This window comes from Lethenteron reissneri, chromosome 57 (assembly GCF_015708825.2).
Source record: "Lethenteron reissneri isolate LAM-NWPU_2019-01 chromosome 57, ASM1570882v1, whole genome shotgun sequence".
Classification (NCBI taxonomy): Eukaryota; Metazoa; Chordata; class Hyperoartia; order Petromyzontiformes; family Petromyzontidae; genus Lethenteron; species Lethenteron reissneri.
The window spans coordinates 2,361,455-2,387,152 of NC_083835.1; the positions used below are offsets into that span (position 1 = coordinate 2,361,455).

General features: G+C 48.2%; 1 protein-coding gene across 3 annotated transcripts in view; it reads right to left on the minus strand.

Moving 5' to 3' along the window:
* The window catches only part of LOC133357182 (transmembrane protein 255B-like), a 30,974-nt gene extending 5,276 nt beyond the window's left edge, over positions 1–25,698 (minus strand). Inside the window, exons 1-6 of one of the 3 annotated variants that reach the window (XM_061575002.1) lie at positions 25,461–25,698; positions 25,258–25,341; positions 11,951–12,093; positions 8,565–8,627; positions 5,255–5,344; positions 3,675–3,755 (exon numbers count right to left, since the gene is read on the minus strand). In XM_061575002.1, the coding sequence (XP_061430986.1) occupies positions 3,675–3,755; positions 5,255–5,344; positions 8,565–8,627; positions 11,951–12,093; positions 25,258–25,318 (438 nt within the window). In that variant the 5' untranslated portion in view covers positions 25,319–25,341; positions 25,461–25,698. Of the gene's footprint in view, positions 1–3,674; positions 3,756–5,254; positions 5,345–8,564; positions 8,628–11,950; positions 12,094–25,257 lie in introns of all 3 variants that reach the window. The other 2 variants (XM_061575003.1, XM_061575001.1) reach the window with 2 other exon arrangements.

Below are 25,698 nucleotides of genomic sequence, written 5' to 3' on the forward strand. Positions count from 1 at the left end.
ACAATCCACGCAAGCGAGGGAGATACCATCTATCCCGTAAAGCAAACACAGGTGAGATCAGGCGCCACTTTCGCTGTACCGCCATCTCCTATCGAGCCGGGGTATATGCACCTCGATGCCCACGGGAAGGGAGGCTCACGACAACATTTTGTCTTTTGTGCGGTGATCCGCCAACCCTCGCTGCTTCCACAGTGCTGGACTACAGGTCACGTGCAATGCCACCACCCAAAATATATAGAAATATATATCTATGTATCTATAAAGACATATCTTCTTGGTTCTTTCGGTAAAGTCACGTGACTTTACCGAAAGAACCAAGAAGATGAATCCCTGCAGTCACGAAAGCTTTAAATCGAAATTTATATAGACATACTCTTTGGTTCCTTCGGTAAAGTCACGTAGGTATAAAATAAAATAAATGCAATCACGACGATTCGATTGCAACACAAGCAATCATCATCAGGTGGGAAAACCACAGCAAGAATTGTTTTTGATGAATTGGGAGAGAGAGTTGCCGTGGTAAGAGTTGATACAGGTAAGAAAGGTGGAGGAGCAAGGGGGGAGAGAGAGGGGTGGGGGTGTGGGGTAGGGGGAGGCCTGCGTGGTGAAGTAGTACACGGCGGATATGATAGCAGAGGTCGCAACCGGGTACCCGATACCCGTACCCTACCCGATACCTGGCTACCCGTACCCGGCCGGGTACGGGTAGCCGTTTGCGACCCTGGTGCGGCCGGGTACGGGTAGGCCGTGAGTCACTGGTGAGTAACCGTTTGTCACTCATTTCCCAACGTCTTGTCTCTTCTCACAATTCAAGTTCCTAGAATCAACCCACCCGCGCCTGCAACATGGCTTCATCCCAGAGGTCGCAATCAGGTACCCGATACCCGTACCCTACCCGCACAAGGCCGGGTACGGGTAGGGTACGGGTACGGCCGAGTACGGGTACCCGTTTGCGACCCTGGTGCGGCCGAGTACGGGTACGGGTAAGGAATCAAAACCAGTTTGCGACCTCTGTATGATAGACGACAACCAATACAAAGCAGTCAGGGTTTTACCTGGTTCATAAAATCCTTCCAATGATTGCTCAATGAAAACTTAAAATCTAGAATGTATTTATCTATATACAGACATGTATATATATCTATATGTATAGACATTTTTACGTGTGTGTATATATATAAAATCTGCCTCGGACACGAAGGTGTCGCAGCCTCACGTGGGCTCTCTGCTGTCACCCTCTAGACGTGGAACTCTCTCCAATCCCTTTGCACATCCACAACATCAAATGCACTCCGACCTTCAAGAAACACCTAAAGCCCTCCTCTATCTGTGCTGGGTCAGGGCTTTCGAGCAGCCCTGAGCTTGGCTCCGCGCCTCTGGGCTATTGACTTAAAATATGGTGCGTTTCAATGTCATCATTATTATTCTTCTTCTTGGTTCTTTCGGTAAAGTCACGTAGAAGGGAAATAATTAAATAATGAAAATAAAACATAATAAAATAATTCTCACGACGTTTCGGCCACAACGCAAGCAGCCGTCCTCAGGTGAAGACCAGGTCTGTCGGGGAGACAGCGTCTGAATGAAACACCACCACGCTTGGAGCATATATTTAAGCTGGGTTGGAAGCGAGGTGGTGTTTCATTCAGACGCTGTCTTCCCGACAGACCTGTTCTTCACCTGAAGACGGCTGCTTGCGTTGTGGCCGAAACGTGGTGAGAATTATTTTATTATGTTTTATTTTTATTATTTTATCATTTCCCTTCTACGTGACTTTACCGAAAGAACCAAGAAAATGAATCCCTGCAGTCACGAAAGCTTTAAATCGAAATCATTATTATTGTCAGATGATCAGCTTTTAGAGTGTTGTAAATGATAGCACACGATCTGACACCTATGCGTTTTTGAAATTGAGCCGGGTTTGTTAATTTTTCTTTTACAACGTGGGTCTCCATCGACAATATTGAAACGTCACATTCTCTAGGAGTCAAAACCTGTTCACACTGTGCTCAACAATTCCGCATGAGCCTCACCGGATCTCCACCTCAGTAAAAATAATATATATACAGATGGGCAGATTGAGTCAATCATTGTGGGGGGGGGGGGGGGGGGGGGTGGGGGCGAAACCTCGCAAGAAGCTGGCCCGAAGCTCAAGGGTAACTTATAGCGCACCTGGGCGCCCTGGGTTGCTGTCAGCAGAAGGTTTTCTACAGAAAGCCGACTCCTCTCTGATCTCGAGCCAGGGACGCAGATTTCGCACATTTCTAGGAACGACGACGACTACAAAAAGTCGCTTCCCTGTTGGCGTCTGGAATGAAATCACGCCAAGGGGGGTGATCGATGGAGTGAGACGCGTGAGACGCGGACGAGAGGAGCGCGGAGGCGAGGGATGGGACGCGGGCGCTTGTTTTTGTCACGCGGAAAACAAAAGAGGGTAAAGGCGCAGCCCTGCAGGTGCCGGCTCACTGCACCCGCTGGCGGGCGGCGGCTAGAGCGACGTGATCGCGGGGCAAGTTTGTTCGGCACCGCTCTCCCGCGTTGTGGCGCGGAGGTGGAGAGTACCCACGCTTCAGCCCAGCGCTCGTGACCTGCCGACATCGACTGTGGCGTGGGCATTCGCTGCTACCTGTGCACCGCCCCGGGTTTCAGGAACTTGCGCCGTTGCCGTCAAACTGCCGCGCCGGGAGGGTCGAACCGGCGATGACATCGTGCGAAGCTCAATTTTAGAGCTTTCGTGACTGCAGGAATTACTCTTTGGTTCTTTCGGTAAAGTCACGTATAAAGATAAAATAATAAATTAAATAATAGCATACGACGTTTTGATTGCAACACAAGCAATCATCATCAGGTATAAATGAAATAGCAACAAAAAATACGACATCGACCAGGCTATGCGTTAATTGTGTGTTGACCGACTCTCTGTGTTGTATTACATAACATTTCGATATTTTGCTAGGTTATTTAATTTAGTGTGTTCTTTCTCCCTCTCTCCTAATGTTCAGCTTGCGTACTTTACTACCACGCGTCGCCGTACTCATTGACATGTAATTTTTTTTTTCTCTAACCCCTCCCTCTCTCTGCCCCCGCCCCCCCTCTCTGTCTATTTAAGGCCTCGCCACAGAGACGATCTCCCTCTCTGTGCCTGTGTTGCTCTCTCTCTATGTATCTTGGTGATATCTGTCTGCTTATATGTCTGTCTATAGTTTTATGGTTAGATTTTTTGTTGCTATTTCATTTATACCTGATGATGATTGCTTGTGTTGCAATAGAAACGTCGTATGCTATTATTTAATTTATTATTTTATCTTTATACGTGACTTTACCGAAAGAACCAAAGAGTAATCGTGCGAAGCGTCACGCCGTCCTCACACACGATCGCAGATCGTCCGCCCCCCTTCTCGAACAAAGACGGCGGTGGGGTCACCGCGTCGCGCGGCGCTTTCAGATGCGCTTCTGCTGCCTCCTGGAGCGCCCTCTTCCTTCCGATGTTTGGAATCGTGGGGAGCTGCGCACTTTTAAATCATCTGCATTGGCGAACTCATTTCTTAAGAGCTGCTTGCTGTGTTTAGTTTGTTGTCCTTCCCTCGGCACCTCCGATTAGCGCGATTGGCTGCGTGCGGTACGAAAGAAGTTCAACGCACAGTACGATGCACTGGGTCCCAAAGGCAAAGACTCACATCGGAGAAGTAGTTTTCGTAAATGTAGCCATCGCCGCTGGTGTAGAACTGGCAGCGCTCTGCGTAGAGGGGTCTTGGGTCCTGGAGGGGGCAGAGGGGTGGGGGGGGGGGAGATGGACACTGCTCGCATGGAGAAGACCGACTGGCACCTACGATTGGCATGGTCGGCTACGTGCGGTGCGTACGGAGTTCAACGCGGCACATTCGCGATCGCGAGCGACTCGCGTGAGTCGCAAATGGTGTTCTGGAAGGGCCCGAACGTTGACGTTTGGTGACAGATTTAACCACGTGGGGGCGGGGTCAGGGGTCGCAAACCAAAGTCACAAAGAAGAGCGGAGAGGCACACACGTGGTCACTACGAGGCGGTGGTGGTCCTCACTAAACACGTGGTCACTACGAGATCCTCACTAATCACGTGGTCACTACGAGAGATGGGAGTGGTCCTCACTAAACACGTGGTCACTACGAGACGATGGGGGTGGTCCTCACTAAACACGTGGTCACTACGAGACCACGGTGGTGGTCCTCACTAAACACGTGGCGACCTGAGTTCAACTCCCGGCAATGGCTCACATCGGTGGCGTGTGTTACCCACCGTCACCAAAGCTCACAGACCACCGAACCGGTATCGGTGAAGTATGGTCAAACAAATCCCGTGGCTGATGCATTACATTCTCTCTCAGAGACGTTATCTCTCATTGCTTGATCTCATCACTTTCTCTCTCGAGGCGGTAGTTGTGTAGATTTCAAGATGCGAATCGCGGAGAGCCAAGATCGCGGATCGCAAGTTCGTGAGTAACGAGGCAACGCCGTGTTTATCAGGAGGCCCTTGCTTGGAAGCGTCTCTGATTAGGGAGGTCAGCTACGTATGATGCGAAAGAAGTTCAACGTACATACATAGACTCGCAGAGACTCACACAGAGACTCATAGACTCACACAGAGACCCATAGACTCACATAGAGACCCACAGAGTCACAAAAGACCCATAGACTCACAAAGAGACCCACAGACTCACAAAGAGATCCACAGACTCACAGAGAGACCCACAGACACACACAGAGACCCATAGACTCACATACTCACACAGAGACCCATAGACTCACAGACTCACACAGAGACCCATAGACTCACACAGATACCCATAGACTCCCACAGAGACCCATAGACTCACACATAGACCCATAGACTCAAACAGAGACCCATAGACTCACACAGAGACCCATAGACTCACACAGAGACTCATAGACTCACGAAAAGACCCACAGACTCACAAAGACACCCATAGACTCACATAGAGACCCATAGACTCACACAGAGACTCATAGACTCACGAAAAGACCCACAGACTCACAAAGACACCCATAGACTCACACAGAGACCCATAGACTCACACAAAGACCATAGTTTGTTGTCCTTCCCCCGCACCTCCGATTAGCGCAGTTGACTACGTACGGTGCGAAAGAAGTTCAACGTACACACGGCCGAGTAAGTTTTGGTGGCGAGCGAGCGAGCGAGCCTGAAAGTGGAATTCCCGGAGGACATCCGCCAGGCTGAGCGAGGGGGTGAGGAGGCTACGCACGATTTGTCGCGCGGCAAAGAGCCCGTCCAGGGTGGCACAGCAGAAGGCGGCGACCACTCCGAAGCTGACGAACACGATGGACGCGACCAGCTGCGAAACAAACAAGCAAGCAGACAACAACAACAATAATAAATAAATTTCGATTTAAAGCTTTCGTGACTGCAGGGATTCATCTTCTTGGTTCTTTCGGTAAAGTCGCGTAGAATGGAAATAATAAAATAAAAAATATATAACATAATACAATAATATTTTATTACTGCAGAGATTCATCTTCTTGGTTCTTTCGGTAAAGTCACGTAGAAGGGAGATAATAAAGTAATACAAATAAAACATAATACAATAATATAATAAAATAATATAATAAAGTAATAAAATAATAAAATATTATGATATAATAATACAATATTATTATATTTTGATTTAAAGCTTTCGTGACTGCAGGGATTCATCTTCTTGGTTCTTTCGGTAAAGTCACGTAGAATGGAAATAATAAAATAATAATAAAACATAATCAAATAACTTCTCACGACGTTTCGGCCACAACGCAAGCAGCCGTCCTCAGGTGGAGAACAGGTCTGTCGAGAAGACAGAGTCTGAATGACAAGCCCCAGGCTTGGAGCGACTATTTAAGCTGGGATGGAGGGGCGCTATAAGCCCCTCCAAGCCTGGAGTGTGTCATTCAGATTCTGTCTTCTCGACAGACCTGTTCTTCACCTGAGGACGGCTGCTTGCGTTGTGGCCGAAACGTCGTGAGAATTTATTTTATTATGTTTTATTTTTATTATTTTATTATTTCCATTCTACGTGACTTTACCGAAAGAACCAAGAATAAAAATAAACAACAACAACAATAAACAACAATAAACAACAACAACAACAATAAACAACAACAACAATCGGAGCAGCGACGACGCCGGAACGACAACTGCGCCAGATGCCGCAACGTCCCCTGGACGTCTGGTGTGAAAGAGCTTCATGGCTCATCGGATTCCTCCGGTGCGAATAAATATTCAGATTCTGACCGATGCATGAGCAGAGGGAGGTGGCTCAGAGGGGGGCGGGGGTCACAATGGCCACGATGTCGGTGCGACCGTCTCCTCTCGTCCGGCGTTTGAACAGAATATCGGCGGTGCTTCAAGTTGTACATTGCGGGCGTGCGAGCGTCTGCGCGTGTTATTGTCCACCGATGCGATCAGTAAGACAAACAGGGGTATGGATCGTATGGTATTTTTGTGGGCAGATACTAACACAAAAGAATAATACATCATTCGAGTCAGGGTGTGTCGTAGCCTGTGGGTGGCATCGCTCCCACAAATATTTTCGCACGGGATAATTTGTTGTGACTAAACAGAGACTCGGAGCCATGCTCTGAGCCTCTAGAAGGCGGGGGGGGGGGGCATTTCACGGACGCGCAGAATCAATATCAATTTCGATGGCTATTCACGGGGCGTTTTTGTGTTTTGTGTTTTTTTTATTTAAGCCTCACGAAGTATGGTCAAACAACTCCCACGGCCGTCACAGCACGAGAGATGCCTTCACCCAGCAGCAGGTTGACACAACGGGCTGTAATTGACGTTGCAACGCCATCACTCACCATCGATGCGTGCCGCCAGTGTGTTGAACTTTGTGTGCACCGTACGTAGCCATCCGTGCTCATCGGAGGGTTGGAAAGAGCCCCGTTCACGGGCACGGAATTGGGAGGTCTTCGCGATGCCATTGGCGGAGTTTGACTTCTAGATTTCGAGGGGGGAAGGTTTTTGGGGGGGGGGGGGGGCTCGCTGTTGCTGCCCAGCCCCCCCCCCCTCCCACAGTACCTAGACTCAAACCCAGGAGCTCGGCGTTGTGGGCAGAGCTCGCAAACGGGTTTTGATTCCTTACCCGTACCCGTACCCGGCCGCACCAGGGTCGCAAACGGGTACCCGTACCCGGCCGGGTACGGGTAGCCGGGTATCGGGTAGGGTACGGGTATCGGGTACCCGGTTGCGACCTCTGCTTGTGGGTACGCTTGGATGGCACAGGGGCGTCACGAGCCCCTTGGGAACCCCAGGATGCTCACCGCCGCGTGAACTTTTGCAAGATGAGCTCCCTATTTTATCAATTTCCTTTTAAAATCACACACACACACCGTTTGCAAACTCAGCCAGCGAATGTAAATTGTATTATTGTAGAAAGTACTGGAATGTTTTTTTTCTCAGTTGGATTACGGGGCTCAAAAGTGGAATCGGTGAATATTTACTTTGCCGCGGTCAATTTCCACTTTCGTTGATTTTTTTCAGTTATGAAACGGCAATTTGTTCTTCATTTGTTTTCTTCTCTCCCCGCCCCCGAAACATTTTATTTCAACAAAGCACGACTTTCGTAGCGCGCAGATGAAACGAGACCGCTTAGGCCACCAACACAGGGATGGCGCCGGTCTCGCCGAGCCAAACACCGCTGAGATGCTGGGCGAAGATTCCACGATTTTCCCGGCTGCTTGCCAGTAAAACACGGAGCAGATTTCAGAGCGCAGTTATTCATCCAAATCATCGTGAATCTGCGCGATCTCACGGAGCATTCATTCGGCTCCACGTTTCAACTCAAGAATCGAGTTATTTAAAAAAAATATTTGTAGAAGTTTTTTCCTCCCCCCCAGCTCATTTGTATCATTGTTCTCCTATATTTTGCATCGCTTTGCAATGATGAGCTCGCCACCCACTCGTCTCACAGCACCGACTGCCCGGGTTCGATTCCTGACTCGGTCACCGTTCTGTGTGCAGTGTGCGTGTTCTACCCCCCCCCCCCTTGTGTTCGGCACGGGTTTCCTCCGGTTGATCCTGTATCCTTCCACAGCTCAAACAAAGCACGCTGTGACTGGTGTTGTGGCCATGCATCCCAATGCTGGAACATCGCCTGCACATTACACACTGGTAACATTGTCCCCTACTGGGGAAAATACAGCAAAGAATACTTGGCAGGACCCTCCTGAAGAAGAGTCTTGATACTCAGTGAGGCTCTCTTGCGTAAAGAAGGAGAAACCGAACTAAGATAAATTATTTTCTCAACCAAATAAATACCACAATCGATTAGAAGGCCGTGTGTTGTGGGATGAAGCGTGGGTACTTCCACTTCTTCCAAGACGTCTATGCAGCGTGGAAGAGTAGGCCAAATACCCACGCAGCGGGGGCTCCCCCCAGAGAGCTCCCTCTAGCGGAGGACCCTATCCGCCAGCAGTTGTCTTAGGCGATCAACTGCGGGGGCTTTGCCTTCACCCCTTTTCAAGGTCGCATGAGCGGAGGGGGGGGACATTCGGGGACGTTGTTGCTGAACTCACCATTTGTCTGCGGTTCTCCACGAGACTCACTCCGAGGAGGCCCAGGAACGCTCCGAAGCCCAGCTGCAAGTCAACGGGAGGGGCAGCAGCGTGCACCTGAGCAGAGGGCCCAGCAATCTGCTCGTCTCAAAAAAGTATCGCGGCTCCTTGAACCGTCGGTGAATGAAACGATAAAACGCTGGCCAGCGTAGCAATAGGGGTTTGCCCCCTTTTCTGGCAATAAACCAAGTTTGTGTGAAGATGTTAAAACACCAAAACAGAATCATACTGGTACGAACCTCCTGGTTACACCAGCCCACAGGGGATTATTGTGTCCGTCCGTCCGTCGTGCATCCAAAAAATGGGAGGGGTGGGGCTGGGTGGAGAGGGGAAGGTTGGGAGGGGCTGGGTGGGGAGGGTGGGGAGGGGCTGGGTGGGGTGGGTGGGGCTGGGTGGGGGGTGGGAGGGGTGGGGCTGGGTGGGGAGGGGCTGGTCACCCCGTGGTGCCCTTATAAAACTCAACGTTTAACCTACTCACGCCGGCTTGTGCCCACCTTCACAGTCGGCCATATTTTCGGAATACACCACGCCGCCGTTGACCCTGGCCATTGACCGAGCAACCCAACGTTCATACTAGCTCCCTCCGCAGGAATGTGTTTATTCAAGGAATGCTGTCTGCATTAACTACACATACTTGTGGTGAACGTGGAAACAAATAACGTGCTCTGATCATTATCTTTGATGCATTGTCTTTGAAGCTGATTGGTCCCCTGATTCATTCCTTGAATAAGGATTCTGTTTTGTGTTTTAACATCTTGACACAAACTTGTTTTATTGCCAGCAAGGCTAAAAACCTATTGTTATATACTGTTTGGTTCTTTCGGTAAAGTCACGTAGGTGTAAAATACAAATTTTATTTTATTTGTAAAATACAAATTTTATTTTATACCTACTTGACTTTAATTTTAAAAAAATGTATACCTACGTGACTACCGAAATAACCAAAGAGTATGGATCCCCGCAGTCACGAAAGCTTCAAATCAACACTATTGTTATATTTCAATACTTGCCAAGAAAGGTCCCATACTGCTCGCCAGCGTGGATATCGAACTCCTTTCGCGCCGTCCGTAGCCGACACGCGCTAAGCGGAGCGGCGGCGGCGGCGGCGCGGGTGTCAGGCCAAACAAACCCCGAACACCCAAAGCGGTTCTCAAGAAACGAAGTTGCCAATCAAGTGCGCCCGAAGAGGAGCGTCTTCAGTCGGCGTAGCGACCACGACCACGATCCGTGCGTGCGCTGCCCTTGCCTGGGACGCACGGATCACAGACCACGAAATCGAAGATTGTCGGCACGGCCCGGGGGTAACTCTGGTCCACACACTTTTTCTGGCATAAGGTATTCCAACGGGTTGAAGGTAATTTTGGGGTGCTGATTACAAATCTGGCATCGGTTTTTGTCCATCACATCAGGTTTTTGAGATATCAAATATTGCATTTTGAATAAAAACTGCAGAAGAAAAATATTAAATAAATGTGGATATCTACATACAATGATATTATAAACACACTATCCTAAAAATAGAGCACCATATTTTAACACTAAAGCAGTCACTGACTCGCAACAACTTGCAATCATAAGTGACAGAGTTAATTTCGGGTAAAATCAATGAAAATGGGGTATGTCGATAGCATAAAAATGAGATGTGATAGAGCAAATCTGAGATTAGATTTAGAATCAGCACCCTGAAATTAGTCTAAAACAGCTGCAAAAGTCCAGGCCAGAATTTTTTTTTTGTTGACCAGTGTAATCCTATTATGAGGAAGATGCTGCTGCTGTTTATCGTTTTAAGAAGATCTCTTGCACAGCGTGGATCGAAGGCGATATGGAGGAACCACACAGAGCAACTCACTCTCTAAACTCTCTCCCCCCCCCCCAAACTTTCTTGCCCCATTAAAAAATAACCCTCCCAGATTTTTGAGGATTCAGAACGGCTAATTTTCTTCATATGATCATCAGCAGTCAGCATTTGCGCCCGGCGGACTGTGTGTTGATCCAAAGCAGATGTCCTCCGCGCGGGGAACACATCTGATCGTAAGCCAAACGATGCGAATAGCTGCTAAAAACCACACTAAGCAATGAGTTACGCTGGTGGGGAGAAAACAAACCCACCCCCCCCCCCCGAATTAAGTTATTAAAGACCAAAGTCGTTTTCCCCGAGCGAAAAGGGGCCACGGGACCATCTGACGACAATCAGCGACTTCATCACGGACCAATTGCGTCTGGATTCCCTGGCAAACTCGTACCCGAGAGAGAAATTGCCACGCTGTTATTTTTTTACTTTTTTGTTGTTGTTACTTGTGGACTTTGTCGCGCATGGGCAACGGATGAACTGTAACTGCACAAGTGCCCGGTATGACACCACTGGTTTGACACCTGCGGTGTGACACCTGCGGGTGTGACACCTACGGGTGTGACACCTACGGTGTGACACCTGCGTTGAACTTCTTTCGCACCATACGTAGCCAACCGCGCTAATCGGAGGTGTCGGCGGATGGACAACGACACTAAACACGAAAAGAAGTTCTAAAAAACGAGTTTGTCCATCTCAGCGATGATTTAAAAGTGCAAAGCTCCCATTGGCCTCCTACTACCAGAGGGAAAGAGCGTTCCAGACGGCCGCAGAAGCGCGCATGAAAGTGCTGCGATGCAGCGGTGACCGTCTCAACGTTGGCCCAACGTCGGGCAAGTCCAGCTGGGTTCATCGGCGCAGCGACGTGTCGCCGCTGACGGAAGTCAGAGACTCGGAAGAAATGAGAATCCCGTAATAAGAGAGAGTTGTGCGCCTTTTGGCGTCATCTGGTCCAACACCATGTGAGACTAGGCTCTAAGAAAAGTGCATTCATTATCAGAGTTGTGTTTTTTGTTCGCATTCCGACCGCAGGTAACGTGGTCAATGCAAACATGACTCCTTGTAAAAAAGGTTTCAGTTTTGTTGCCAGATAAAAGGGTAAAAAAACAATTATCAGAGGGTTTGTTGTTGTTGTTGGGGTTAGATCTCGTAAAAATGTATAAATGTGTCGTTAAACCCGCCACCACCACCACCCGACACGGCCAATTAGTAAGCTTTGTCACGCAAACAGACCGTAGCCAATCTTGATTTGAAGCTTTCGTGACTGCAGAAATCCATACTCTTTGCTTCTTTCGGTAAAGTCACGTAGGTAGAAAAATGAAAATAACCGTGATTTATTTTCATTTTTTTGTGTTGGGCCCGTTTCGGGCGCAACACAAGCGTCCGTCATCAGGTGGGAAAGCATGGCCTGCTGAAAAGGCAGACTTTTTTAATTTGTTACGAGCACAGCACACACCGGCTGTCCAGCAACAGAGAAACGAGGTCGCGTTGGACTCACGACGATGCCCGCGTAGAAGCCGACGACGGCGACGTTGTCCGTGCGCGTGGTGCCCACGAGGCCCGTGACGAGGATGGCGGCGGCGAGGGCGAGAAGCGCGACCGTGAAGCCCAGCGCAGCCTTCTTGCGTCGCTGGTAGACGCCTGGGGAGCAGGGGGGGGGGTGAGGAGGATGAGGAGGTTTAGGAAGAGAAGGAAGAGGAGGATGAGGAAGAGGATGAGGAGGATGAGGAGGAGGATGATGAGGAGGAGGATGATGAGGAGGAGGATGATGAGGAGGAGGAGGAGGATGAGGAGGAGGATGAGGAGGAGGATGATGAGGAGGTGGAGGAGGATGAGGAGGAGGATGATGAGGAGGAGGATGATGAGGAGGTGGAGGATGATGATGAGGAGGATGATGAGGAGGTGGAGGAGGTGGATGAGGAGGATGATGATGAGGAGGAGGAGAAGGTGGAGGAGGATGAGGAGGAGGATGAGGAGGAGGATGATGAGGAGGTGGAGGAGGATGAGGAGGAGGATGATGAGGAGGAGGATGATGAGGAGGTGGAGGAGGTGGATGAGGAGGATGATGATGAGGAGGTGGAGGAGGAGGAGGATGAGGAGGAGGTGGAGGAGGATGAAGAGGAGGATGATGAGGAGGATGATGAGGTGGAGGAGGTGGATGAGGAGGATGATGATGAGGAGGAGGAGGAGGTGGAGGAGGATGAGGAGGAGGATGAGGAGGAGGATGATGAGGAGGTGGAGGAGGATGAGGAGGAGGATGATGAGGAGGAGGATGATGAGGAGGTGGAGGAGGTGGATGAGGAGGATGATGATGAGGAGGTGGAGGAGGAGGAGGATGAGGAGGAGGATGATGAGGAGGTGGAGGAGGATGAGGAGGATGATGAGGAGGAGGATGATGAGGAGGTGGAGGATGATGATGAGGATGATGAGGAGGTGGAGGAGGTGGATGAGGTGGATGAGGTGGATGAGGAGGATGATGATGAGGAGGAGGAGGTGGAGGAGGATGAGGAGGAGGATGAGGAGGATGATGAGGAGGAGGATGATGAGGAGGTGGAGGAGGTGGAGGAGGATGAGGAGGAGGATGAGGAGGAGGAGGATGAGGAGGAGGAGGGAGGCGACGATGACGACCACAAGCCGACGGCGAGGCGGACGGGGAAAGAGTCGAGGAGGTCGTAGAGACGTAGAGACGCGCGCTTTGCTCACGCCACTGACGGCGGACAGAAGAATAACGAGCGCATTTAAAACTAAAAACTCTTGTTGATTTTTTTTACCAGGTAATGCTCACTCAGCTATATCGATCTGTGGCTCAGAAGCGACCTGGCCTTCACAAATGATGAGCTCAACGAGGTGGGCTCGTCGTCGCGCGGACATTCACAGCAGCAGCCGAAGAACTCTGAACGCGTGAGCGTTGATCATTATCAACGTGGAGGGGAAAGACACGCAAACTCCAAATATACAGCAGCAGCAGGCGTCAGGGTCGGGGTCGAACCCACGACCTCCTGTAGACCAGGCGAGGTAGTTAACATCTCCTAGCCACCGTGATGATGATGATGAGAGAGAGACACGCAGACTCCAAATATACAGCAGCAGCAGGCGTCAGGGTCGGGGTCGAACCCACGACCTCCTGTATACCAGGCGAGGTAGTTAACATCTCCTAGCCACCGTGATGATGATGAGAGAGACACGCAGACTCCAAATATACAGCAGCAGGCGTCGGGGTCGAGATCGAACCCACGACCTCCTGTATCCCAGGCGAGGTAGTCAACATCTCCTAGCCACCGTGATGATGATGAGAGAGAGAGACACGCAAACTCCAAATATACAGCAGCAGCAGCAGGCGTCGGGGTCGAACCCACGACCTCCTGTATACCAGGCGAGGAAATTAACATCTCGCCACCGCGGTAACAAATTCGATGTGTAACAAATTAGATTAATTACAATAATGATGGTGATGATAATGGCCCCGTGTTGCCGGGTTCCCCGGCTATTTTGCACAGGAGATCCGTGGTGCGTGACCACAGCAGCAGCAGCAGCAGCAGCCGCAACAAATGAACAAAGACAACAAACGTCGACATTGCAGGGTAGGAGCACAACAACGGGCTCCTTCGAGAATATTGCACAAGTTACAAAACGGGGTATTTGTATCCACGTCCGTTGAACTTCTCTCGCACATTTCGTCGTCGCCCTGCCGTGCTAATCGGAGGTGCGATTAGCGGCTGTCAGCGAAGCACACGGCGATTCAAGCAGAGTTGCGAATATGATACGAGAGCAAGAGGCGCCAGATGAAAAACCAAGTTGGGTGCGGGTAAAGCTCCTACGTTGTTTGGTTTAGTGGGGGAGCGAAGGGAGGGAAGCAAGCTGTAGGATTTAATATTTAAACTATTAAACTAGTTTTATTTAAACGATTAAACTATTATTATTTTAACTAAAGGATGAGCAGTCAATGGGGTTCACAAACGTGGAGCAGCAATCGTGGAAGGATTCTTTTTTTTTGCCAACCCAAAGTTTTAGCGACACGGATTTTATTTTTTAGTGTGAATAAGCCAGCAGCAGCACTTCTGATGCTATTGAGGGAGATGGGCAGTGCCGCATTAAGCTAGTTGCGGGGCCTGTAGCATTTGTTATAAAGGGGTCCTAAATAAAAGGAAACAAACATACATATTAAAAAACAAATGTTTTACTTGCATAGTAAAGTAATTGTATTTTTCATTTGCTATACAGCCAGATTGCACGACAAATCGCTAACTTTAAACACCCAGTCGTTCGTAAAAGTTGAAGGCGGTATAGTACTATATTAATAGAGCAAGTGCAGAATCACTGAACCGGAATTGATAGCTTGAAAGCATTTAGCGCGGGGCCCTTGAAAGTGCGGGGCCAGTAGCATTTGCAGCTCCTTGTGCTACTGGGATAATGCGGCACTGGGGGTAGGGTTAGCTGGAGAAACGAAGTGGCGTTTCAGATGTTTGGCGGATTTGTTAAAGAGGACTTCGAGGATGAAGACAGCCCCAATGGTTGGTTTCTCCGTAAGGTGGAAGAGAGACACATTTGAGTGAATGTAGAGGACGCAACGGTGAGTTGTATAGGAGGGAGCCAAGGGCAAAACGGAGAGCGGAGTGGTAGAGTGGAGTGATGAGGTGGATTCAGGAGCTTGGCGGCAGGCGGGGTATCACAGTGATCACACGAATGGCAGGATGGTGGTTTCAACTATATTCATACGGAGTCTGTGTAGGTATACAATTTTGTTTTTAAAAATTTTGTTGGCCATGTTGGTCAATGTGGATCCTTGAAAGGCAGTTTCGAGTCCAGGGTCATGCCTATTTATTATGTTTTATTTGTATTATTTTATTACTTCCCTTCTACGTGACTTTACCGAAAGAACCAAGAAGATATTTAAAGTGGTCGGCCTGCCCAATGAGGAGTGAGTCCAGAGGCAGACTAGCTTGCGGATGTAAGGGAGGTCACAATTGTCGATGTTGTAGATGAAGGGATGGTGGTCAAAGGAATTCAAAGATTATATTTAAATATAATCTTACATGGAACTGTAAGCAGTTTCGTTTTGTCGACTGACTGGTTACTAAGATGGCGCCAATGTGGCGAGATGTTAACTACCTCGCCTGGTATACAGGAGGTCGTAGGTTCGATCCCGACCCAAAAATCGATATACTTTGAGTTTGCGTGTCTCTCCCTCCCCGTGGTCGCGTGGAATTTTCTCCGGGTCCTCCGGTTTTTCCCTCCACGTTTAGAATCAACATCACGCGCTTAGAGTCTTTGGCTGCTGTACATTTCCACGTGTTGATAAGCCACTTCGCTGAGCTTTTATTTGTGGCCAGGTCGCTTCTGAAAACAGAGCTACGCAGTTCAGTGGGCCGTACTTAGCAGAATAAATGAAAGTGATTTCCCATGACACCCACTTTTACAAACTTTTCTGGAGCATTTTACGTGAGAATATCAAGGTTTGATGAGTGTTCGAGGTTTTATAAATATATATAAGGACGAGTTGGTGAACAGATGAACCAGGATAGGTGGAATTCATCTGTGAAGGAAAGAGCTCCGGTTGGAGTCACCACCGACCACATGGACGGACGCTTTGTCTCATCATGACGCCAGTAGCCCAATTGGAGTGAAATCGGGTTGGGGGGGGGGCAGAGTGAAAACATGTGTTTAAACTAAACGGAGATATTAATCTTGTGAACGGTAGCTGCAGAAATTTGAGTTTCTGTATCAACTCCTAGCTGGTAGCATCAGCCCCTCCCCTCTCCCTCCCCTCACCCCACCCCAGGTCTGGCAGCTGCTCCTGCTACATTTAGGGTCTCCAATCCTGACAATGGTTCACCTTCATCCCATTGTTCGTCAAGGCATGCTGCACCACAGTGCACAACTTGGTTTGTTACGCAATGCACACGTGTCTGTGTGTCTGTGTGTACACGTGTCTGTGTGGCTGTGTGTACACATGTATGTGTTGCTGTGTGTACACATGTATGTGTGGCTGTGTGTACACATTTAGTGTGTACACATTTTGTGTGTACACGTGTCTGTGTGGCTGTGTGTACACGTGTCTGTGTGGCTGTGTGTACACATGTCTGTGTTGCTGTGTGTACACATTTCTGTGTGTACACATTTCTGTGTGGCCGTGTGTACACATTTCTGTGTTGCTGTGTTTACACATTTCTGTGTGACTGTGTGTACACATGTCTGTGTTGCTGTGTGTACACATTTCTGCGTGACCGTGTGTACATATTTCTGTGTGTAGACCTTTCTGTGTGGCGGTGTCTACACATTTCTGCACGGTTGTTTGAAAGCTGCGTTTTTTTTCTCCCGGCCTGCGCTGTTATTCCGCGGCGATGGATAATCATTGCCGTCATTTGATCGATTCCTTCAATGCAACGGCGGTGGCCTCGATGGCCTCGATTCAGAGATCGGGAATCGAACGTCTCGAAGCTCGTCCATTGTCAGCTCCATTAAAACATTCCTTTGAGTCCCCACCCCCCACGGCTGTGTAGTTAGATCGCCAAAGAAGCCCGCGATGAAGAGAGGCGCTGGCCAAAACATCAAAACCCCGCTGCGCGTTTAACACGTGCCGAGAGAGATGGGCGCGTGTGTGTGTGTGAACCCTTTACCCCTCTCACTTTAAGATGTTTTCTTGTTCATGTTTTTTGTTTTTTGTTTGTTGCGGTTGCACCCGATTCAAGAGCCGAATGGCTCACAGGGCTATACCTAATAAATGAACTTGAACCCCAATGATAATGATGGGAATTCCACAGTGTTACCACGATAACCTTCTTGAATCAAAAGCCGTCTTTGCTTCAATATCCCATCGGGATTATATTAACCAATTCCATGTCTTTTGAAACAAAATGAGTTATGAATTAAACAATGAGTCAATAAGGTTCAGGGTTTGTGAAAAAATAAGTTAATGCCAGGTCTCATTAGCTCAAGGGGATATTCGAATCAAATAATTGGGTAGATCTTTAGAGGTGAGTATAGGAGGCCCCATCCTGTATAAAGATCATAAACTTTGTGAGTCTGGTCTTCACCATACAGGTGTGTGGGAACAAGTCATTCCACGACCAAAAGAGAGTTCTGAGGACTTCAGAAAAAGAGTTATTGATGCTCATCAATCCGGAAATGGATACAAAACCATTTCTAAGGTTTTGCAGCTCAACCAATCCACTGTCAGACAGACAGCCTACAAATGGAGAAAGTTCAAGACCACGATCACTCTACCCAGGAGTAGTCGTCCGAGCAAAATCTCTCAAAGAAAAAACCGGAAAATCATCAAGGAGGTCACAAAGAACCCCAGAGAAACGTGCAAGGATCTGCAGGCCACTCACGCCTTGGCTAATGTGAGAGTTCGTGACCCAGCTGTCAGAAAGAGACTCAACAAGAACGGTGTTCTTGGAAGAATAGCAAGAAGAAAACCACCGCTCCCTAAAGACATCATTGCTGCCCGTCTGAAGTTCGCCAACGGGTACATCGATGATCCACACGACTTGTGGAACAAAGTGTTGTTCTCTGGCCAGAACAAGTCAACGGTATAAGTTTTTGGCCTCAATGAGAAACGTGCTGTTTGGCGAAAACCAAACGGTGCGTTCGAACGTAAGCCCCTCATCCCAACCGTCCAGTGTGGTGGTGGTTGCTGCCTCAGGATTTGGACGGCTCGCCGTCATTGACACGACCGTGAATTGTGCATTTTATCAGAAGATTATAGAGGAGAATGTCAGGTTTATCCATCCGTGAGCTGAAGCTGAACCGAAAGTGGGTCTCGCAGCAAAACAACGATCCTAAACCTACAAGGAGATCTACAAACAAATGGTTGCAGAATAAGAAATTCCGCGTTTTAAAATGGGCAGTCCGAAACCTAAACCCCATTCGGAATTCTAGATTTGAAGCTTTCGTGACTGCAAGGATTCATATTCTTAGGTTTTTTCGGTAAAGTCACGTAGGTAAAATTTTTTAATTTAAATTAATAAAAGTAAAATAAATATCAAGTAAGATACAGCTATCGTGCTGTGACGGTTCCACCTGAAGAAGGAAGCTTGTGTTGCCTCCGAAACGTCGTGATTTTATTTTTTATTTTACTTTTATTATTTTAAATTACAAATTTTTACCCATTCGGAATGTTGTTGCAGTACCTGAAGCGTGCTGTCCACGCAAGGCAACCGTCAAATGTCAACGAGTTGAAGGAGTTCTGTAGGGTGGAATGGCCCCAACATGTCTCGAATCCGGTGTGAGAGTGACTCACCAACGCTTTAGAGGAAACGCTTCTCTGCTGTCATCGCTGCACAAGTAGGCGCCACCGGTGACTGACGTTTTATTTTTATTTTATTTTTATTATTTTATTACTTCCCTTCTACGTGACTGATGACTGCTTGCGTTGTGGCCGAAACGTCGTGAGAATTGTTTTGTTATGTTTTATTTTTATTATTTTATTACTTCCCTTCTACGTGACTTTACCGAAAGAACCAAGAAGATGAATCTCTGCAGTCACGAAAGCTTTAAATCGAAATTTAAAGGTTCACAATCTTTTACGCACGTGGTCATTGAACGCAGAATCATTTGAGGATGAATAAATGTTGAAAGAGTATCATGTTTAATCTTAATTTTGGAGCTTTTGTGACTGCAGGAATTATTCTTTGTTTTTTTCGGTAAAGTCACGTATAAAGATAAAATAATAAATTAAATAATAGCATACGACGTTTCGATTGCAACACAAGCAATCATCATCAGGTATAATGAAATAGCGACATAAAATCTAACCAGAAAACTACAGACAGACATATAAGCAGACAGATATCACCAAGATACATAGAGAGAGCAACACAGGTACAGAAAGGGGTGATCGTCTCTGTGGGGTGGCCTTAAATAGACAGAGGGGGGGCGGAGGCAGAGAGAGGGAGGGGTTAGAAAACAAATTTACATGTCAATGAGTACGAAGAGACGCGTAGTAAAGTACGCAGGCTTAGAGGGAGAAAGAACACACTAAATTAAATAACCTAGCAAAGTATCGAAATGTTACGTAAAACGACACAGAGAGTCGGTCAACACGCAATTAACGCATAGCCTGGTCGGTTACGTATTTCAAAGATTGCTAAGCTAGAATTTAAGTGTGAAAATTCCAAAGAAAGACAAAACATTTAAGGCCACCCCACAGAGACGATCACCCCTTTCTGTACCTGTGTTGCTCTCTCTATGTATCTTGGTGATATCTGTCTGCTTATATGTCTGTCTGTAGTTTTCTGGTTAGATTTTATGTCGCTATTTCATTATACCTGATGATGATTGCTTGTGTTGCAATCGAAACGTCGTATGCTATTATTTAATTTATTATTTTATCTTTATACGTGACTTTACCGAAAGAACCAAAGAAGAAGAAGAAGTATCATGTTTGTTTTTACGTCATGTGTTTTAATCAGGTTATCCTCATATATTATTCGGACTTTGATTAAGATCGAATCACATTTTAGGTTTTAAATATTTTATAACGTGGAAATCCTAAGGAGTTCACGTGAACTTTTTTTCTCGGCACGGTATAATCCAAGGCAGTGTTGGTGACTGCAGAAACTAAGTGATATATTTGTTTAATTCGCGACTATTCTGTTGGATAAATTTAAAGCAGAGAGTTGACCTCCTGTTGATCAACTCGGCCTGAAACGGGTAGCCTGTGCATTAGTGGGGGTGGTGGTTATGGCCGCGGTGGTGGTGTGGGTGGTGGCGGTAGTGGCTAGCGGTGGTGGTGGGGGTGGTGGCGGTGGTGGTGTGGGTGGTGGCGGTAGTGGCTAGCGGTGGTGGTGGGGGTGGTGGCGGTGGTGGTGTGGGTGGTGGCGGTAGTGGCTAGCGGTGGTGGTGGGGGTGGTGGCGGTGGTGGTGTGGGTGGTGGCGGTAGTGGCTAGCGGTGGTGGTGGGGGTGGTGGCGGTGGTGGTGTGGGTGGTGGCGGTAGTGGCTAGCGGTGGTGGTGGGGGTGGTGGCGGTGGTGGTGTGGGTGGTGGCGGTAGTGGCTAGCGGTGGTGGTGGGGGTGGTGGCGGTGGTGGTGTGGGTGGTGGCGGTAGTGGCTAGCGGTGGTGGTGGGGGTGATGGCGGTGGTGGTGTGGGTGGTGGCGGTAGTGGCTAGCGGTGGTGGTGGGGGTGGTGGCGGTGGTGGTGTGGGTGGTGGCGGTAGTGGCTAGCGGTGGTGGTGGGGGTGGTGGCGGTGGTGGTGTGGGTGGTGGCGGTAGTGGCTAGCGGTGGTGGTGGGGGTGACCCTGGGGAGACAGAGTCATCCAGGCATGGCGCCGTGGTTTGCGCCACACTCTACAACGCACGTGTGTGTGTGTGTGTGTCGCGCTGGCCTTAATAGGCACTCGCTAACAGCACTTTCCCCCCGTGGTGTTTGAAGGCTAATGATAGGACACCTGTATTTGTCTTGGTGAGCGAACGTGTGGGTGTGTGTAACTGCAGAGTGTATACTTTGTATATTCAATTCCTTCCCTTCGCTGTGTTTACCAGCACTCTTCCAAAAAAACACCAACACGCTATACCGTTATCCACCTTGGTTATTTCAGTTCTAGTTTAAAATAACAAAAATGCGATGTACGATTTTGTGAAAGCCAGCTCATCGTTTCACCAAGCAAATGTTGGCACGCAACTGGCGGTAGATTACAGTGATGCTATTCTGGCTTTACCACAGTCCGCACATCGTTAATCACAGTACAACACAGCGTTGCCTTGCAGCCAACACTATTAAGCAATGCACATATTTGCGTGGGGCCCAAAAGATCCAAAGACCTCGGGGTTGCATGCGGTCCTTCTAAATCGTCTGACGCGTTAATCTAAAGCAGTGGTTCTTCATCGTTTTGTGTCGTCTGCGCCCATTTTTGGTTCTCAGAGAGGGCATCTCGCACTCCCAGGTGATGCGTTCACTCCGGTTTAAGAACCACTGATCTAAAATATTTAAAAATATATATTTTATTTTATCAGGTACGGCCCACTGAGCTATAAAGCTATTTAACAGAAGCGATCCGGACACAAATGATAGCTCAACGAAGTGGCTTATCACGTGGAGATTTACAGCAGCCAAATCCTCTGAACGCGTGGTGATGTTGATTCTAAATGTGGAGGGGGAAAAAAACGGGAGGACCCGGAGAAAAATCCACGCGACCATGGAGAGAGAGAGAGAGATAGAACACGAAAACTTCAAATGTACAGCAGCAGGCGTCAGGGTCGGGATCTAACCCACGACCTCCTGTATACCAGGCGAGGTAGTTAACATCTCCCAGCCACCGTGATGATGATGAGAGAGAGAAAGACACGCAAACTCCAAATATACAGCAGCGGGCGTCAGGGTCGGGATCTAACCCACGACCTCCTGTATACCAGGCGAGGTAGTTAACATCTCCTAGTCACCGTGATGATGATGAGAGAGAAAGACACGCAAACTGCAAATATACAGCAGCAGGCGTCAGGGTCGGGATCTAACCCACGACCTCCTGTATACCAGGCGAGGTAGTTAACATCTCCCAGCCACCGTGATGATGATGAGAGAGAAAGACACGCAAACTCCAAATATACAGCAGCAGGCGTCAGGGTCGGGATCTAACCCACGACCTCCTGTATACCAGGCGAGGTAGTTAGCATCACCCAGCCACCGCGGCTCCCTGGCCAAACTTAAACTCTTTAACATCGAGTAAGACAGGCAAACGTAGACGGGAGATGAAAGAGAGAGAGCTTAAAAAAAAAACCCCACCGCTAAATAAGTGCACACGTTTGACGAAGCAGTAACAAGCGAGGCCGAAAACAGGGAGAGCCTCTCGCAATTGAACCGAGCGATGTGCCCCGCTCACGAATGCACTCAGCCCGTAGCTATATTTAAAGCGAACTCTCTGGGAGAATGCAGCCACCGTAGCCGCAGCAGCAGCAGCCGCAGCAGCCTATCGTCGTTATTATTACTTTGCTATGCGAGAACTACCCCAACCTCGGCTGCATTCGGCTGGCAAAACCACCGTCCGCACTCGTGAAATTGTATAAAGCAGAGCACCTGGCGTGAGAGAGTCGGCAAAATCAAAATAATAAACAAAGACATCTGTTGTTGTTGGTTCTTTCGGTAAAGTCACGTAGAAGGGAAATCATAAAATAAGAAAAATAAAACATAATAAAATAATTCTCACGACGTTTCGGCCACAATGCAAGCAGCCGTCCTCAGGTGAAGAACAGGGCTGTCGGAAAGACAGCGTCTGGGGAAAACAGACCTGTTCTTCACCTGAGGACGGCTGCTTGCGTTGTGGCCGAAACGTCGTGAGAATTGTATTTTATTATGTTTTATTTTTATTATTTTATAATTTCCCTTCTACGCGACTTTACCGAAATAACCAAGAGACGAATCCCTGCAGTCACGAAAGCTTTAAATCGAAAAAAAATACAATTTTGTTTAAAAAATATATATATATGTAAAACAGCCTTTTGCCCGTCCAAGGACGGGTATATTGCAGTAAATGTGAAACTTGCAAACGAAATGCAGCACGTGACGTGATATATTCATTGCATCAATTCGTGTGAAACTTGTAAGGGCGCGGTGACACAGACGTAGTTCATGTAAAGGTTATAGTCCCTCGTTCATCACGACGTCCTTTTTTAATCCTTTATATTAAATTCGCTTGCTTGCTTGCTTACGACCGTGCAAACCTTTCGGTCGTTTTTTAACCCACTTCCCGTGATCCAATCGAGCTGACATTTTGCACACAGACTCGTTGTGCGAGACAATTAATGTTCGTGAAATTTTTTTTCCAAAATTTTACACTGTTTAGGGAAAACAAATTAAATATTTAATTACCAATTGTTTAATACTGCAGACAATCATCTGACCCATAGGTGGCAGCCATCTCAAGCCAGAGGACGAGAGGACTCTAGCCGCCACGCATATAAAGGATTTATAGTGAAAAACTTTGTTTTTACGGGTTATACTTTTTACTTCGATGTCTCAACAGCGCTACGGAGATCACGTGATGTGAGAGTTCTGCCTTTGTCGTGCGGGTTGTGAGTTGACGCCGAGGAGGGGGGAGGAGGCGCCTCGCCCCCCCCATGTGGAGTGACGTCACCCGCTAATTATTATGAATGGAGGGGGGGGTGTCAATTTGTAGAACGTCACCTTATAATGATTATAATTAATGAGGGGGGCTGGTCGACGTGGAGTGACGTCACGCGCGGGACACACAGACATTCTTGGCTCATTATCGTGGTAAACACGACACGCTCGATCTCCTACGCAGCAGCAGAATGACGCCGCCGCCGCAGTTCAAGTGACAGCCGTTGGCTTTCAGAGTGACGGAGGCGCCGACGGAAATGATCCGGTCACTGAGTGTGAGTGGAGCACACTGAGTGGAGCACACTGAGTGTGAGGAGGAGTCAGATGCCTTGCGCGGTTCATTCGTAGGCATCCTCTCTCTCTCTCCTCTCTCTCTCTCTCCTCTCACACACTCACACACATGTGTCCATCACCCTGCAAATAAGTGATGCATCACCCGTGCGCCATGCCACGTGTTCACACAGTGACCAGGCTTAGAGCTGCTAAACATGTGACGTGTGCGTGTGGTAAGTATGCTGAGCTTAAATTTCGATTTAAAGCTTTCGTGACTGCAGGGATTCACCTTCTTGGTTCTTTCGGTAAGCAGCCGTCCTCAGGTGAAGAAACTTACCTGTTTTTTCACCTGAGGACAGCTGCTTGCGTTGTGACTTCTTGCGCACGATGGACAGCCACGGATTTAAAGTTCAATCGCAGGTGAATGTGCATTCATTTTATATTTTGTGTTTAAAAATTCGATGCATTCGCTAAATTTCAGACCGGGGCAAAACATCCTGCTCAGATCGGAAGTCTCATCGGCTGTCACATGTCACCTCGGGCACACTCGTCATGTGGAACAAAATGCGTCATGTGGAACAACACGAATCATGTGGAACAACTCGCGTTCTGTGAAACACCACGCGTTCTGTGGAACAGCGCGCGTTCTGTGAAACATCATGCGTTCTGTGAAACATCACGCATTATGTGAAACAACACGCGTTCTGTGGCATAACACGCGTTCTGTGCAACACCACGCGTTCTGTGCAACAATACGCTTTATATGCAACAAAAATACGGAATAATAAAGTCACGAACAGCAACAGCGAACGCATTCTCGTCCCAATTTTGTTATATGTCAAGATCGTGGCATTTTAACTGAAAAAAAAATCATCGCGAAGTTCTGCAACGCAATAAATGAAACATGGTTTTATATATATAGCTCTATCGCTCTATTTCAGAAGCGACCTGGCCGCAAATGATAGCTCAACCAAGTGGCTTAACACGTGCAAATTTATAGCGGTAGCCCAAATACACTGAACGCGTGATGTTGATTCTAAACGTGGAGGGAAAAAACCAGAGGACGCGGAAAAAAGTCCACGCGACCACGGGGAGAGAGAGACACGCAAACTCCAAATATACAGCAGCAGGCGTCAGTGTCGGGATCGAACCCACGACCTCCTGTACACCAGGCGAGGTAGTTAACATTTCCTAGCCACCGTGATGATGATGATGAGAGAGAGACACGCAAACTCCAAATATACAGCAGCAGGCGTCAGGGTCGGGATCGAACCCACGACCTCCTGTATACCAGGCGAGGTAGTTAACATCTCCAAGACATCGCGACACACAATAACCCGATTTTTTTTTTTATCAAACTCCCGATGCCATTGAACTACTGACCAAACTTAGCGTACGACCACAACTCTATATGGCAATCGCACCGCAGATTTGACAGCGAAAGAGAGACACACAGAGAGGGACTGAGATATTTACCAATAGCCTCCACGGAATGCAGATGTGGTTGGAATATGCTTGAGACTTGCTGCGAAGACATGCCGAATTCAATATCCTGATCGCCTTCAAGACAAAAAAAATGAAATCGCCTTTCAAATATTTCTGATGGGCAACACTGAAACAACAATAAAACAAAACAACTCAACGACCCTAACCTGGCAGTAACCTGAAGCCACCTTCACCTTAATTGCTTCCCCTTTGCTGTAAAATTCGCAACTCCCCGGCACCGATTTGACCACTCAAAGGGGGCCTTGTTGAGTCGCCTGCTCCCAGAGATTTTGGCCAGCGGCAAGACGCGAAGCTCACGCAGACAAACCCCAGTGGCTAGAGCCGTGCACCGGTCAAATCGAGGCACCCACGGCCTCTCTCTCTCTCTCGATGCCACTGGGCCAGCGAGAGACGAGACAAAATGCGAGATGT